At 47.4% G+C, this 18,536-nt stretch overlaps 1 protein-coding gene across 2 annotated transcripts in view; it reads right to left on the bottom strand.

Annotated features, from left to right (window-relative positions):
* The window catches only part of TEC (tec protein tyrosine kinase), a 612,933-nt gene that overhangs the window by 306,213 nt on the left and 288,184 nt on the right, over positions 1-18,536 (bottom strand). For both annotated transcript variants that reach the window (XM_086962679.1, XM_086962678.1), the window contains exon 4: positions 637-741. In XM_086962679.1, coding sequence (XP_086818805.1) covers positions 637-741 — 105 coding nt within the window. The remainder of the gene's footprint in view (positions 1-636; positions 742-18,536) is intronic.

The raw sequence follows: 18,536 nt of genomic DNA, 5'->3' as shown, positions 1-18,536 counted from the left end.
TTTTGTAGACAAGAAACAAGTCAGGTCCCGGGCCGGCAGCCAATCATAGCGCCGCCCAGGGAATGACGTCACGGGGGTGTCCGGGGCCGGCAGCCAATCACAGCGCGGCCCGGGGAATGACGTCACGGGGGTGTCCTGGGCCGGCAGCCAATCACAGCGCGGCCCAGGCAACAAGGGGCGGGACTTAAAAAAAGAGTCAGAAACGCCCACGATTCGCGTCCTGACGGGGGAAACAGTGATGGACAACCATGTCTTCCAATGGCTAGCCTCCATTTATGGAGCTAGCCAATGGAAGAAGGGGCGTGTTCAAGTCCCCCATACTGTTATAACATTAGATTTCACCTGAGCGAAACGCTGCTTGCGCAGCTTTCGCCAGGCGAAACCTAATGAGCAAAAGATAGGCAGCGAATGATAAAAAGAAAAGAAAGAGAAAAAGAGAAGAACATAAACACGCAGGACAATGTGTACAAAACAAATGAAGTAACAAAGACGTGGGCAGCTGAGAAAACGCACAATACTGGAGTAAAAATGACAGACTTTGAAAATTGCCCACGGAGTCAGAATCTTAATGTATGCAGTCGGAAAGGTCAGTGGGAAACAGCAAGATTTAAGATGCGCAGAACGCCAAAGACGTACCTGAAAGGGGTATTTGTTCTGGCAAGGAATAATCCCACCATCATTCTTTACGATCTCCACACACTTGATTTTTGTGACATCCACAGACCCCTTTTTGTTTTTCTTCTGTCAAAAAGAGAAGAGATATGGCAATTAATATAAGGACAAGGTGCCAGAGCCCTATTTTGAAGCAACTATTTCCTTAAGGTAACACCCTATACTCTAAAAATGGAAGCGCGGAGCGGGTATGGTGTTAGCTACAGTTCTGAAACTAGTGCTGGCCCATTAGCCAATATTCACTGTGTCAGGAAAGGACTGATGTTACTCTCTTATTCTAATGACTATACTACCTATAATTTAAATCATTTACAAGTAACATAACAGAATGCAATAGCAGTGATATTTACAATATTTTACGAGTAATTGTAAACCATATGACTATAATCATCAAAGAGGTTCCACAATCATAGAGTTTCAATGTGCAGGACAAGTGTTTGCTGGTTATGAAAAGGATCAATCTCACACACTATGTGGGGTGTCACTCCCTCTATTATTGACAAAAATACCGCTGCATCGGTTATTCAACTTAGGCTTATCCACTCTTCCGCATCTGAACTTCCTAGCCTCTAACTTGCCACCAATGTATGGCACTTATTTTTCATTAATAAGGCTTAATGAAACCGGGTCTTGAAGTATCCTTTGAGCAATGCAGGTCTTTTGGAGTTTAGAGGATATAATGCAATCAAGAGAACACTCAGCAGAGCAACATGTCCGCTGTCGTCCACTTTTGATTCCACTAATTGTTTAGAATATTATGGGCCATATTATGTACGCAGTGCATTTTCCTGGTTAGCACTGGGTGCACAAGCACTAAACAGGAAAATGCGCTGCATTATGGTGAAAGCGCTGCCCCCAGGGCAAGCGCATTCATGTGAAAAACTGAGCGGTTGCTTTAAACCCGCTCTGTGTTTTCACACTGCAGGCGGCAACCCGCTTGCACTTTTAAAGGGAATTAGAGATCCCTTACAGGTGGGAGCAGTGAGTGACTGCACCCGCCTGCAAGAAGATGTCTGGAGGGTCCATGGGGACCCCTTTTTTCCCCTACCAAAGGGATGCAATCAGGGGGCGAACTGACAGTGTGCCACTTTTTAGGTGAGCCTCCTTAGAGGGGTTCCCTCATTTGCATGGGGCCACGACCCCATGCAAATGAGGGAACGCCCTATTGAGGAAGCTCTGGGGCTATGTGTGTGCATCACTTTCAGTATACTTTCATTAAAACAGAAGGAGCCTGATAAGCATCTGCGGCCCCTTCTGCTATACCAAGGTGCGCCAGGGTGCACGCAAAGAGGGCGCAAACGCCCCTTGCGCTACCGGGGCACTTCTAAAATATGGCCCTAGGAATTTGAGTCTGGTTTCCTTTTTTTCCTACTTAAGAATTCGGTGAAGATACACATGTTTTTTAAGTACTTTCATTAAAAATTCTATACACTCAATATATCATTATCTAGTACTGACCACAATCCATATTCCTCTCTCTATCAGATTAGTTTACCAGAGTGGGGACTCACACTGAACTTCTTTTCAGAATAACATAGCCTACATAGTTACATACCTAGTGTAAGGAAAAAGAATGAACACAGACTCATTTAAGATTTAACTTGTATACAGTTGCCTACAACTGTAGGAATATCTAGTAAAGATGGGATAGTGAAACAAAAAAATAAGCGCAACTCCAGCCAGACCTATTTAAAAATAAGAAGACAAACAATGGTACCTATACTAGCATTCCCTTATGAAAGCAATCGGTTATCAACTCGTTCAAATATTCAAGTTATTTACCAGTAATGATGGATCTCTAGACTTCTAGTCATCAGGATTCTAACATAAATTGATGACATCACATATGATGCTTTTTGTCCTATCCCCTGACCCAAATCAGATTCTTTTTTAGAGGATCAATTACGAGGTGTGGCTCCAAACCAGATAGGAATGTAGCGGGGCACACGCAACATCTACAAAGGACATTTATGAATACTGTTTAGTAAACGAGTAACAATGTCTTCCACAACTTTGGTTTTTCCTCACATATTTCGTTTTCTGTAGACACATTTCATATTATTACTGTTGGCTGATGGTGGGGGGCTGACCAGTGGACAAAATTGATTTTACCATTACACAGAGACCTAGTAAATGAAGAAAAAACACAAACTATCCGTCAGAGAAAGCAATACAATTCTGAACTCGGCACAGAACGCTTACCTAAATAACAAGCAGATTGCTATATTTTACATAAAAGAAAAAGGACCTACTTTTTTTTTTCCAACTCTTTTTTTGTGACTGTGACAATTATTACATGTTACATTCAATCAATGTACATTCTATCAGTCTTTTCACTTTTCTTTAACTTTAACTGTCGGCGTGTTAACTTTCATATATATCTTTCTTGTCTTGTCTTGCATCTCACCGAATATCATTCCGTTACAACATTTATCATTTGCATTCAAATTACAGTATCGCCTGTATGTTCAACTGTCCCATAACCCCTTCCCTCCCCCTCCCTGTCTCCCGGCCATTTCCTTGCGTACACTCTGTATTCTTGATGTATTGGCTTTAGTCTGTTCAGAGATTGTTTCAGTCTTTAGGCTTGGTTAACTGGTGTATCTTGCATTTGCATCTGTACGCGCTAGTATTCCATATTCCGTGTGTACGATCACATGGTGTGTCCCTGTGACATTTCTAGGTCTACATCCTCCATCTCTATCAACATTCGTTCCCATTCTATAGGATATTTACGGAGCCCTTTCTCTTCTTCCCTACGCAGTTTCCGCTTTGCCCCATTTTAACAAGTCAGAACGCCATATTTCTACATTCGGGGGTCTGGCCGATTTCAACCTCATAGTTATAACCCTGAGTGCCAACAAGAGGGCTAAGTCTAATAATTTCAGTTGTGCTTTACAGGTCTTGGGTCTCTTCCTGTGTCCTATCAGGCAGGGTAGTGCCCCCTCAGGGATCTGCATGGCTGTGACAGTGTGTAGTGTGTTTCTGATCGTCACCCAGTAATTGCGTATTCTCGGGCATGTCCACAACATATGGAGTATGCCTGCTTCGTCCTCCTGACATCTGGGGCGGTTGTGGGGGGTGGCAGGGAACATTCTGTGGAGCCTTTGGGGGGTGTGATATGCCCTGTGTAAAATCATGGCCTGTATGAATTTGAATTTAACGTTTCTGGACACTCTCCTGTGGTGACCTTGGATGATCTTCCATTCCCCGTCCGTTATGGCCTCCCTGTGTCCATAGCCCAAGCCTCCCTGAGTGTGGTGAGGGGCAAAGATGCATGTTCTCTAATGCCCACATAGAGCCATCTTACTAGGTGTCCCCCGTCCCCATATAGTGGAGGAGATGGACCAGTTCATGTTGGTCTGGCTTAGTGTGTTGTGGAGCCCTTGTACGTCGTACATAGTGGGTCACCAAGGCGTGTAGAAGGTACATTCGTGGTGGGGCACCCGTGGATTGTGCAAAAGAGGCATGATCCAGTAGAGTGTTGTCCCCGAACAGGTCACCCACTCTATCCACCCCCGTGTCCATCCAGGGTTGTAACCCGCGTTGTGTCAGGCTCCCCTGTGGTGTTGGGAGCCCCAGGAGGGAATGTTGTCTGCGTAGGGAATGGTCCCTGCTGTGTACGCCAATGCCTTTCGCCAGCACCGCAAAGCAGTGTGTAACAGGGGGTGGCAATCTCTGGGGATCTTGGCAGCGGGCAGTAGAAGGGAGTGTAGGTCTCCACATGCCAGTCTGTCTGTTGTGAAAGCAATCTTGTGAAGGTCCCTACCCGCCACCCAACGCGTCAGCCATTGGAGTTGGCTTGCGTAATAATAACTTTGTACGTCTGGTACGTCTAGGCCTCCCTGTCTGGTATTCAGTTGTAGTTTCTTGAGACTTATTCGCCGTCTTCCCGAACCCTATATGAGGGTGACTAATAATGTGTTCAGTGTGGCAAAAATTTGCTGTGGAAGTAGCACCGGCAAGTTTACAAAGTAGTATAGTATCCGGGGAAGTAGGACCATCTTTGAGATCGCCACCCGTCCCATGACAGACACGGGCAGGGACGTCCAGAAGTTCACAGTACCTCGAAGACCATTGATCACCCTCCGTACGTTACCCTCAATCTGGTCTTCCTGACTTCGATACACATTAATGCCTAGGTATTTAAATGTGGTCGGTGCTACTTGGATCTCATAGGTACCAAACTGTATATGGGAAGGTCGTTGTCCTTCTCGGAAGTAGAAGCCTAGGGATTTTCCCGGGTTTATGGCCAGGCCAGAGATATTCTCAAATCGTTCAAAGATGGTCGCTAAATGTGAATGATTTCCATGCAGATCTCGGAGGAACACCAATATATCGTCGGCATATATGGAGATCAAATTATGGGTTCCTCCAACTGATATGCCCGCCTCCGCTGCCCTAGCTCGGAGTGCGATCGCCAGAGGCTCCAGTGTGAGCACGAACAGTAACGGCGACAGCGGGCACCCCTGCTGGGTGCCCCTGTGGACGTCATAACTGTCCGAGGTATACCTGCCCGTGCGTGCTCTAGCCGTTGGATTTGTATACAGCAGACAAATCCACTTTATCAGGGCATCCGGGAAGCCGAAGCTTCTTAGGGCTTCAAACATGAAGTCCCAAGTCAGGGAATCAAATGCTTGCCGGAGATCCAGGGCTATGCAGCCGGCATGTGGCAGATCCTGTGGGGTGGTCGCCATGAGGGCGTGGAGTCGTCTCGTATTCTGGGAAGTGCTCCTCTCTGGGAGAAAGCCACATTGGTCAGTATGAATAAAAGGACCTACTTTTATGTAAAATAAGGTTATTTTATGTAAAATAAGGTTTTTTCCTTTGATTCTATACTTGTAAGTCCATTTGAGCTGAAGGTTCGTGAAAGTATGTAGTTCCTAATTATCAGCTCCAAAACCTCCACTTGGTACAGATTACAAATGTGTTCCCCACATTAATTGAGGGATTATGTCTCAATGATGAAAAGTAAACTCAGATAATGATTTCATGATTTGATAGTATTTTATTGAAAAGTGCTGTTAAATGAATGATCCTAATACATTTAACTTTCTATTAGGCTTTCAAGATTAAATTCAACTTTCATCATTTCTTTTTAGTCTTTTCATCAGAGTGACCTCCTTGAACAGTTAATCTAATGGCTTGGTTTCCATGAATTGGTTTAAAATTAACCAGACACAAAAAGCCAAGTTAAGATCCTCAATGACCATTTCTGACTTTTAACTTCAGTCCCAACCAAAGCATCAGCTACTTAAAAGTGTGAGGTTCTAGGGACCATAGATAAGTATATAACCAATAATGTAATAGCAAATATCAAGGAATTCTACAGCAGATCACAAATATTTAAGGGTTTAAACATAACATCCATTTTAACAAATTAATTTGGCACAGAACCCCTTTGAACCATTAGCATTTCAGCACAAGTTTGAGTATGCAGGCAAAGAATATTATTGAACTCTCTGAATTCATTTAATGCATGTTAGAGCAGCATTTATTCTCAATTCAAAACAGAATGAAGAAATCAGAACAGAAATAAAAACTCCATAGATAAAATAGTGTAATCTCAGATTTACCTAAAATGTATAAGGTAGGCTTTGCCTCCACCCAGAGGTGCACTGCTCACTCATCTCATGCTATTAACTATTTAGTCTATCAATACGCCTCTCAACAAGTGCTTCTCTTGGACTTCATGAGGGAAAATTGTATACCTGAAAGGTACACTCAATTATCAGGCTGTTTATCTCAATTATTTATCTCTTGTATACATTCTATACAGAAAATATTCAGGTTTGCTACCTTTTTCTCTTCATTGGCAACGTCAATAGGACAGACTTCAATGTGATAAACAGTGCTGTAAATGCAACACATGTAAACCGCATTTGTGGTGTCCACTTTTAAATGCCATTGGACTTTAATACATGGCATACCTGCAAACTTCTTACTTTGCTAAAAATATAACTGTTTCATTGGGGGTTTGGAGCCAGAGGAAGATGGCGGGGTGAGCTTGCAGCTCCGTACTAGGGAGACAAATAACCTTAAAAAAAATATGCTATCAGGTCTCCTTTAAGAAGGTAAACTAGGTCTATGATCATCGCTCATTGCATGGAGCAAGATGACATAATAAGAGCCTCCTAACTTGGTCATTTGAATCGGTTCACGGAGTACGTCTGTGCCGCTGAGTTCCCCCACAACTACCAGTACGGGAAGTGGAACGCAGACCAACAGGATCCCTGCGATCCTTGCCAAAACCTTATGCCACCAGAATGAACCACAACACAATCACCAAGTAAGATCTTTAATTATATTTATAATGCCAAGCAAAAACTGGAAATTCGACATGTTTTCAACCTTAATAAATCAGCCACAAGCTCTGCCTGACCTTAACATGGCATTTGGTATGCAATAATGTCAACTATGATAATACAATAATGGCGCATACTAATACAATATTGCATAGTTCCGCCCTTAACACATCATAACAATAAATAATCTTTTTGCAGCAATAACCCCAAGCTGCATATAACTGCCTAAAAATAACACAGAACATTTGTGCTGATAGCCAATACGCCTGAAGTATCCAAACACGTGTGCTCGCTAACAAAAGTTACAGATGCACCGGAGATTGTTGTATCTTAAGTCAGCCAAGCAATCATAGAACCGGTGCTCATCAAGGAAACAAAGCGCTCCACTAATTGAAAGGCCAGTCCGTTTATCCGCTTCATCAACGAGCACATTGGAGTAAAAAAAAATTAAATGGCGGCCGTACAATAGCACTTGTTGGATCCTCCACATAGTTGGGCATCAGTCTGGTTACTTATTATGGACAAATATCAGGATAAAGATACTAAAATGCTCGGCTCTTATATTACAAATTGCCAGGAAAACGGTGCCATGAAATGCACTAATGGGTACATGACTTTTCCAAAATGGTGTCTGCCTAACGGTTCACGCCAAGTATAACGAGCTGTGCACATCTATCACCCAGCACAATGTGCACGTTTACCACCTAGTACAATGTAATATCATGTTGGACACAATGTGCTCTCAGGCCTAGTAGGGTGGAAGCCAACTGACAGAGAGTGAAGACTCCAGCAGAACTGAGTGCCCTTGGCTCTCTCGCTCGACTACTGAATTCTCACTAATCTCAAAAGACCACCACAGCACTACAACAATCAGCTAGGTCACTCGCCTTATTGCTGTGGCAGACAGTAACTACATCCTAATTCCAATACATATAAAATCACTGTGGTAAACAGTAATCTACCAGTGGTAAACAGCAACCTAAATTAGCCACAATACTACAGTGCTATGGTGGTTGCGGCACTACAATAACCACTTTAATATCTTGGAAGTTCACAGAACAACAGGACTATGGATAACAAACACCTGACAACCCTGAAAGTCATAGCAATGAGATCCTATCAAATGCCAGAAGAAACGCTGCAGAGTAATAAAGCAGCCTACTCCAAAAAAATCACACCTCTTGTTTAAATATGACTGAAAAAGAAAACAAAATGAGTCTAAAGAGGGTCAAAGCCGATGTAGACTCACCAGTCAAAAATAAGCAGGACATTAAAGCCACTATGGAAATAATACTAAAAAAAGTGTGGATATACACAAATTAGCCAAGTCCACTAAAGAGAGCACTGATAACATGCAGAGTGAGATTGCTGCAAACTGCCAAGACATCAGAGAAGCTAACACCAGAATCGCAGAGGCAGAGAGTAGAGTTAGCTTCTTGGAAGACTCAGACTCTAAAATGGGTAAAGTAATACAAACACTCAACATCACCACAAGCTCACTGTCCAAACACCTTTTAGAGCTGGAAGACAGGAACAGACATGGCAACCTACAGATCTAAGTAATACCAGAGGGAGCAGAAGACTCTGCGGAATCAGGCATCTCCTTTCTTGAGCACTGGTTCGCACAAGCCACAGATCTGTCATTTAACAAACCTTTTGCATTTGATAGTGCTCACAGAGCTCCAACAAAGATGATCCCAAACAATAAATTTTTCTAGGCCAATAGTATGCAAGCCACTACGCTACCAATATGTTGCGTTGATCTTGTCTTTCATGAGAAAACACAATCATATACTATGAATGGGCCATAACATCTTCATATCTCATGACTATTGTAAATCTACAGTGGAAACAAGAAAAGACTTCCTAGACTTCTGTCCAGATTGAAAGCCATCAACAACAAGTTCTCTTTTGCAGGCCCTTCAAAATATTGCGTTCCGGTTCAAGGCACTTCAAACATCTTCTCTAATTACATCACTCTCAAGAAATTCCGTGACAATAATGAAGTGGCGCTATTGGACGTTTCCAGCCCTGACCAGACTAATTCGAAATGTAAATATTAACCTCGTAATTTGAGTAGCTATAAGAAAGTGTTGAACTGATAGTTGCTCTAACGTATCCAGGTTGTCCAATATATCTACAGATGTAGATACACTACAGTTAGCGCGAAACCTCCAACCAATACTACACTTGCACTGCAAAGTGTATAACCTTCTAGAAGATTTGGATCCAAGAGAGACGGTCGCAAGGAAGAAAGACAACAACCCAGAAGAAGCAGCTAAGTGATCTACTATGGTGTAGTGCCAGTGCCTGTTGTATTAGTTTTTGTACCAAACTGACAGTTTTACTTACCTGTAGGCCAAAGGGTCTAATGCATCATACAGGTTAGACAAATGTAACCTAGAACACCTAATATAAGAGAAAATTAGTTAGTATTAACTAGAATTATATCGGATACATATAAGGGGTCGGACAACTATTAGTTTTGTGGGTTTTGCGGTCATAGTTATTCTCAAGGATAGAGGCTAACATTACTAATCCTTATGTTAAAAAAATTAAGAACTTTGTCAGAGATCTTCGCTTTAAGTCTACTTGTTTCATGCATATAACTAGTTATGAAATGATGTCTCCCTGGATCCCTGGAGGAGTGGTTCTTCCTCCAATCTCCATGCCTGTATTCCGGGGTGGGAGATTTGGGGGGGAGGAGGGTTGGGGGTGGGAGGGACAACAGGGGAAGAGTACTGTTTATTTAAGAATGTTACTTTTTTTATCCCTTTTCTCAAGTGTACGTAAATGTTATTTTTTGTATTTCTTCTGTCAGCACTACTGGGAAATGCCCAAAACACACAAACCAACAAACAGCAACAAATACAATACACATTTCTACTAAGAGAATACACGATACTGCAGAGTTGATCCCATACCAATGCCATAAGTAATCTCCGAGATTGTCCCAGTTGGAACGTTTATTCCTACGCGAATCTGCCTGTATGCTCTAAACACATTATTGGAAATGCCCAACAACATAGAGCCAATTACACACTTTCCTTAGGAGAGATCTCTTTTATAGACCAAATACTGAACCCTAGCGATTGCGTCACCAGAGCAGGACATTAAGATAATCTCCCTGAATAATCTCCCTCCCGGCTCCTTACTTAAGGGGACCGTAGGGGACCTCAGCTTGTGACCGCTCAGCTCTCCTTAGGGCTTGGTCGCTCCACCCTCTGCTGCCGCTCCAGCCTGCCTTGCCTTGCCGCCTCCTGCCTGCAGTTTCCCTCGAGCGCCGCCCGCAGCTCCTGGGATCCCTGCTGCCCGCAGACCCTTGGATTTCCCGCCGCTGCCTACCTGCGGCCCCGCCCCCCTGCGACTCCATTCGCCGCCCCGCCACCCAGCTGCCCCTCCCACCCGGCTCCTTACTTATGACGCCCCCTGAGCGACCGCGCAGCGGACGCGCGCAGCGGGAGCACCGATTGAGCGCCGAAGGTGCGCCAAAGGTAAGCCCGTCTGCGCCCGTCCACGCCTGGACCGCGCCCAGCGCCAGACCCCCTGTCCCCCGCAGAGGCCACCCCACCCACCGGACTTACCACGCATCCGAACTCAACGCACTCAACACCGGTCGGATCCCCGGCTGCTACCGAGCCACACCAAGACGCACCCACGGACCCTTCAGCTGCCATTCCTGCAACTTCTCCTGCATCCGGACCTGCACTGCACCCGCACCCGCCAAGCCGAACACCAACAGCAACCACCTGAGGTGCATCCTACTCAACACTCGCTCCATCCACAGACACGCCGTCCAACTCTGGAACCTGATCGACACAACATCACCAGACGTCGCCTTCCTCACGGAAACCTGGATGAACGCCTCCTCAGCGCCCGACATCGCCATCCCGGACGGATACAAGATCACCCGGAGGGACCGAGTCAATCAGACTGGAGGAGGCATCGCCATCGTCCACAAGAACACCATCCGCATCACGACCAACAACGACGACACCCTCACAACCGCCAAACACCTGCACTTCCAGATCCACACCGACCCCAAGACCACCCTCAGAGGCACCCTCATCTACAGACCCCCAGGACCCCGCACACAATTCAGCGAAGACATCGCCGACTTCACCAGCCAGCACGCCCTCCCCTCCGCCGATTTCATTCTCCTAGGGGACCTCAACTTCCACCTGGAGAACAACAATGACCGCAACACCACCACCCTGCTGGACAACCTCGCCAACCTCGGACTCAAGCAACTGGTGACCACCCCCACCCACTACGCCGGCCACACGCTTGACCCAGTCTTCTCCTCCAGCAAGTACATCTCCTTCAGCCACGCCACCGGACTCCACTGGACGGACCACAGCTGCGTCCACTTCAACTTCAGAAAGAACACAATCCACCACCACCAGCAACAGGGTGCATGCAGAAGCTGGAACAAGATCACAGCAGACCAGCTCGCCGCATCCCTGAGCCAGGACCCTCCCGCCAGCTCAGCGAACCCCAACCATGCCGCCAACAACCTCACAAAGTGGATCAGCAACTGCGCAGACGACCTCGCCCCTCTCAGGACCCCGCCCAGCAGAACCGGCTGTAAGAAAGCACCCTGGTTTACCGACGAACTCAAGAGCTCCAAGAAGAACTGCCGCACCCTCGAGAGAGACCTGGCACAGAGACCCGACACCAGACAACATGACCACCCTCAAGCTCGCCACTCGAAAACACCACCAACTGATCCACACCACCAAGAAAACAGCATTCAAGGAACGGCTGGACAACAACGCCCACAACAGCAAGGAACTCTTCAACATCGTCAAAGAGCTCTCCAACCCCAGCGCTGGAAACAACAACATCACCCTACACAAGACCTCTGCAACTCTCTCGCCTTGTACTTCCACAACAAGATCGCAGACATACACAACAGCTTCAGCACACAGCCGACGTACCCCATGAGCGCACCAGCGCCCCCCACCACCACCATCTGAGCCTGGACCCCTACCAACACCGAAGAAACCATACGCACCCACCACGTCTTCACCAAGGCAGACTCAGTCATCGCTCCCCATCTACGAGACATCATCAACGCCTCCTTCGACACCGCAACCTTCCCGGAGAGCTGGAAGTACGCGGAACTCAGCACCCTCCTGAAGAAACCTTCAGCCGACCCCACCGACCTCAAAAACTACTGCCCCATCTCGCTCCTCCCGTTTCCTGCTAAAGTCATCGAGAAGACCATCAACAGACAGCTGGCCGTCTTCCTCGAGACGAATGGCTCCCTCGACCTCTCGCAGTCCGGTTTCCGAGCCAACCACAGCACCGAGACCGGCCTCATCGCAGCCACCGACGACATCAGATCCCTGCTCGACAACGGGGAAACAGCGGCCCTCATCCCCCTGGACCTCTCCACGGCGTTCGACACTGTCTGCCACCGCACCCTAGTGCAGCGCCTCAGCAACGTCGGAATCCAAGAGAAGGCACTGGAGTGGATCATCTCCTTCCTCGCCGGAAGTACACAGACGGTCCGCCTCCCCCCGTTCAGATCCGAGGCCACCGAAGTCATCTGCGGCATACCACAGGGATCATCGCTCAGCCCCACCCTCTTCAACGTCTACATGAGCCCCCTCGCAGCCATCGCACGCCAACACAACCTCAACATCATCTCCTACGCCGATGACACCCAGCTGATCCTCTCCCTCACCAACGACCCCGCCACCGCCAAGGTCAACCTACACGAAGGAATGAAAGACGTAGCCGAGTGGATGATGAACAGCCGCCTGAAACTGAACTCAGATAGACGGAAGTCCTCATCCTGGGATCGTCGCCCTCCGCCTGGGACGACTCCTGGTGGCCCCCTGCCCTGGGCAACGCACCCAAACCGACGGACCACGTACGCAACCTGGGTTTCATCCTGGACTCCTCCCTCTCCATGACCAGACAAGTCAACGCCGTCTCCTCGTCATGCTCAACATCCTACGCATGCTACGGAAGATCTTCCGGTGGATCCCCACCGAAACCAGGAAGACGGTCACCCAGGCCCTCGTCACCAGCCGATTGGACTACGGCAACTCCCTCAACGCCGGAACCACTGCAAAACTCCAGAAAAGACTCCAACGGATTCAGAACACCTCAGCTCAACTCATCCTGGACATCCCCCGACACAGCCACATCTCTGCTCACCTAAGAAACCTGAACTGGCTCCCCGTCAACAAGAGGATCACGTTCCGACTCCTCACCCACGCACACAAAGCCCTCCACAATCAAGGCCCAAGATACCTCAACGACCGCCACAACTTCTACACTCCCACACGCCAGCTCCGATCGACCAGTCACGCCCTCGCCGCCGTCCCCCGCATCCGAAGAGCCTCAACGGGAGGAAGATCCTTCTCCTACCTGGCCGCCAAGACGTGGAACTCTCTCCCCACCCACCTCCGCCTGACCCAAGACCACCTCGCCTTCAGGAAGCAACTCAAGACCTGGCTGTTCGAGCAGTAGCGGACACCTCCCCTCCCCAAGCGCCTTGAGACCCTCCGGGTGAGTAGCGCGCTATACAAATGCCTTGATTGATTGATTGAATGTAAAGGGTCTCAATCATCCAATCAAAGCAAAGAAAATCCTTAACTAAATATACAAACAGAAAGGTGACATCATTCATCTGCAGGAAACAAAGATTGACCCACAAGACTCAACTCACTTAGAACCTATCAATACACTGATGTAGCAAGCTCTACAGCAGTGGGCAAGAAAAATGGCATGTTAACGCTCATCTATAAGAAATCCAAAATCAATCTGGTCTCAAGCCCATCTGATACACAGGGAAGAAGGATAATCTTAATGTTAAACAAACATAATATTGAATTCTTTATTACCCACACAATGCACCCACCAAAGATGGCCCTTTATTTTGGGAGGAACTCTCAACACAACTTAATTCAATTCCTGACTCAGCCACACTCATATTTGGTGGACATTTTACATTACCCCTCGACCCTGCACTAGGCCGAAACTCACAGTGCTCCATCCGCCTGAACAAATCACATAAAGCACTCCGAATCTTATGCAAAAATTTGAATCTGATAGACGGCTTAAGTACACAGAACCCTAGAGAAAGGGACTATACTTTCTATTTATTCCCACATAATTCATATTCACGCATAGATTACCTATTTATATCCGGAAACTCCATAAACAAGATTGACCAGACTACCATTGAGCCAAGGGTGATCTCAGATCACTAATTTATCACCCATTCTATCACTGACCCTGCACCTTGCACAAAACAGCCTCTTTGGAGATCAATGATGAAATCATCTCACCTGATAATAACAACCAACTCATTGAAGAGACTATTAGAAACTTTCTCACTGAAAACAAGGTAAGCAACATCTCAGAACTAACACAATGGGAAGCATTATAAACAACAATAAGAGGAGTGATCCTCCAAATAAGATCCATCATGAATAAAGAGGCTAACAGCAATCTCCTAAAGTTAGAAAAAGCCATCTGAGAACTGGAGAAACAGCACATCTCCTCCAGAGATAGCCTAATCCTAAACAAAACAGTGAATAAGAAATATGAGTATAATGATATAAAGCACTAGAGCAGGCATCTGGATCAACAAACAAAAAAGTATCAGACTATGTGACTCCAATAAAGCCGGAAGACCTGAGCATCATACTTAAAGTTCAAACTCCAATAATGCACCATCAACTCACTAAAGGATAAGGATGGCACATACCAATCTGAATAAAATAGCAGACATATTTGAAGAATTCTATCAAAGTCTATATGATAAAACACTTCTCTAGAACACTTAAAAAGCAAAGTGATTTGGCTGAGAGTAACATACCCACACTAACAGAGCAAGATAAGAACTCAATTAATGGCACAATAACTACACAAGAAATTGAAGAAGCTATAAAAAAGACTTAGAACGAGTAAAAATGTCTCCACTTCTCTAACCTCACCTCTATTGCGTCTTTTCAACTACTGTCACAGGACAAGTCAAGAGTACCCCAGTAAAAGCCATTATAACGGTTATTCCAAAAGAAGGTAAAGACCCCTTCATCCAAAGAATTATAGATTAATTTCAGTGATAAACTTGGACTGTATAATTAATGCCATGATTCTATCCCACCACATGCAAAAACACATCGCCAAACTTCTCCATCACTCGCAGGTGGGTTTCTTAAAACACAGATTCTCCGGTGACAATACACGAATCCTATGCCACGCACTAGAGAAAGCCTAACTAAAAAAATCCTCCAAAGTAGTTATCACGCTAGATGCTGAAAAACAGTTTGATAAAGTTGACTTGTCATACTTAAAACAGCGATAGAGAAATTCAATTTAGGAGATATGCTAATTTGTATTATCATGGCCCTGTATCACAATTCTAGTGCTAATGTAAGAGCTGGAGGCACTGTCTCTTCGTCTTTCGATTTAAGACAGGGTACAAAACAAGGCTGCCGCATCTCCCCCTCTCTATTCCTACTATCCATAGAACCCATCCTATATCATGTAAGAGAAAACCTGACATCGCCATAGCCATCCCGGAAGGCTACAAGACCACCCGCAAGGACCGCACCAACGGTGTTGGAGGAGGAATCGCCATCGTCCACAGGAACACTCTCAAAGTCTCGACCAATACCGACGACACCCTCAGCACCGCCGAACACATGCACTTTCAGATTCACACCGACGCGAACACCACCCTCAGAGGAACCCTCGTCTACAGACCCACCCGGACCACGACCACAGTTCAGCGACTCCATCGCTGACCTCATCAGCACACACACCCTCACCTCCACGGACTACATCCTCCTCAGGGACCTGAACTTCCACCTCGAGAACAACAACGACACCAACTCCACCGCCCTGATCGAAAACCTAGCCAACCTCAGACTCAGACAGCTCATGACAACACCCACCCACGCTGCCAGCCACACGCTGGACCCCATCTTCACAGCAAGCCCCCACGTCACCGTCAATCACACCACTGAACCCCATTGGAACGACCACCACTGCATCCACCGCACCCAGCAGATGCCTCGACGCCGCTGGAGCAAGGTCACATAAGACCAGCTAACCACCACCCTTGTCCAGAGCCCACCCGACCAACCCAGACACCGCCGCCCGCATCTTCAGACAATGGATCGACAACTGAGCCAGCACCCTCGCCCCCCTCAAGGCACCCTCCAACAGCCATACCAGCAAGAAGGATACCTGGTTCACCAACGACCTCCAAGCCTCCAAATGAACATGCCAAAAACTGGAGAAGAACTGGCTCCGCGAATGTACTCCGGACAGCCACGCAGCCCACAAGAACGCCACTCGCAGACACCATCAACTTATCAGAACCGCCAAGAGGGCTTTATTCACAGACCGCCTAGATAACAACGCACACAACAGCAAAGAGCTCTTCAACATCGTGAAGGAGCTCTCCAACCCGCTTTCACAAGACCTATGCGACTCACTGGGCACCTTCTTCCACCGCAAGATCACCGACATCCACAACAGCTTCAACGCCGCGACCCTCCCAACACATACTGCCCCCAAGACCACCACCCGCACCAACCTACTGCTCTCCTGGACCAACATCAGCGACAAAGACAACAGCGAGATCATGAACACCATCCGCACCGGATCACTGTTAGACCCATGCCTTCACCACATCTTCAACAAAGCATGCACAGCCATCGCACCTCAACTCCGGAAAATAATCAACATCTCCTTTGAGACAGCAATCTTCCAGGAAAGCTGGAAGCATGCCGAGATCAACGCCCTACTCAAAAAACCCAAGGTGGACCCCAAGGACCTCAAAAACCTCAGACCCATCTCCCTGCTTCCGTTCCCATCAAAGATCACCGAGAAAATCGTCAACAAACCCGTCCCAGTCCAGGTTCCGCAGCAATCACAGCACCAAAACCGCCCTCATTGCCACCACCGATGACATCAGGACCCTGCTTGACAACGGAGAAACCCGTCCCAGTCCAGCTTCCGCAGCAATCACAGCACCGAAACCGCCCTCATTGCCGCCACTGATGACATCAGGACCCTGCTTGACAACGGAGAAACAGTGGCCCTCATCCTCCTGAACCTGTTAGCCGCCTTCGACACGGTCTGCCACCGCATACTATGAACATGCCTACACGACGCCGGGATCCAAGAGAAGGCCCTGGACTGGACCACCTCCTTCCTCTCCGGCAGAACTCAGAGCGTCCGCCTCCCCCCTTCCGCTCCAATGCCACCGAGACCATCTGCGGGGTACCCCAGGGCTCTTTCCTCAGCCCGACGTTGTTCAACATCTAGTTCAAGTTCAAGTTTAAAATTTGTATAGCGCACTACTCACCCAGAGGGTCTCAAGGCGCTTGAGGGAGGAGGGGTGCTTTACTTATCGAATATCCAAGTTTTTGGTTGTTTTCTGAAGGAGAGGTGGTTCTGTGTAAGGCGGAGGTGGGTGGGGAGAGAATTCCAGGTCTTGGCCACTAAGTAGGAGAAAGACCTTCCCCCCATGGTGGATCTTTGGATGCATGGGACTGCGGCGAGGGCTAGATTGGACAATCGAAGTTGGCGGGTGGGGGTGTAAAAGGACAGGCGTGTGTTGAGGTATTCGGGTCCTAGGTCGTAGAGGGATTTGTGTGCGTAGTGAGGAGACGGAGCGTTATTCTCTTGTTGACGGGGAGCCAGTGGAGATCTTTCAGGTGTCCGGAAATGTGCGCTTGGTGGGGGTTGTCTAGGATGAGTCTGGCTGAAGCGTTTTGGATGCATTGGAGTTTTTTCTGTAGTTTGGTTGTGGTTCCAGCGTAAAGAGTGTTTCCGTAGTCCAGTCGGCTTGTGACCAGTGCATGGGTGACTGTCTTTCTTGTTTCGGTGGGGATCCAACAGAAGATTTTTGTGAGCATGCGTAGGATGTTGAAGCATGATGATGAGACGGCGTTGACTTGTCTGGTCATTGAGAGGGAGGAGTCGAGGATGAAGCCCAGGTTATGTGCGTGGTCCGTTGGTTTGGGTGCGTTTCCCAAGGCCGGTAGCCACCATGAGTCGTCCCAGGCGGAGGGGGATGATCCTAAGATGAGGACTTCCGTTTTGTCCGAGTTCAGTTTTAACGGCTGTTCTTCATCCACTCGGCTACTTCTTTCATCCCTTCATGTAGGTTGGTTTTGGCGGTGTTTGGGTCTTTGGTGAGAGAGAGGATCAGCTGGGTGTCGTCTGCGTAGGAGATGATGTTGAGGTTGTGTTGGCGCGCGATGGACGCGAGGGGACTCATGTATACGTTGAAGAAGGTGGGACTGAGTGATGATCCTTGTGGTACGCCGCAGATGACTTCGGTGGCTTCTGATCTAAAAGGGGGGAGGCGGACTCTCTGGGTTCTTCCGGCGAGGAACGAGATGATCCAGTCCAATGCTTTTCCTTGGATTCCGACGTTGCTGAGGCGTTGTATAAGGATGCTATGACAGACTGTGTCGAAGGCTGCGGAGAGGTCAAGTAATATGAGGGCAGTTGTTTCTCCGTTGTCCAGTAGGGCTCGAATGTCGTCTGTTGCTGCGATGAGGGCGGTCTCGGTGC

The sequence above is a fragment of the Lissotriton vulgaris genome, chromosome 3_1 (genome assembly GCF_964263255.1).
Source record: "Lissotriton vulgaris chromosome 3_1, aLisVul1.2, whole genome shotgun sequence".
NCBI lineage: Eukaryota > Metazoa > Chordata > Amphibia > Caudata > Salamandridae > Lissotriton > Lissotriton vulgaris.
This window is presented reverse-complemented; position numbering and strand designations above follow the sequence as displayed.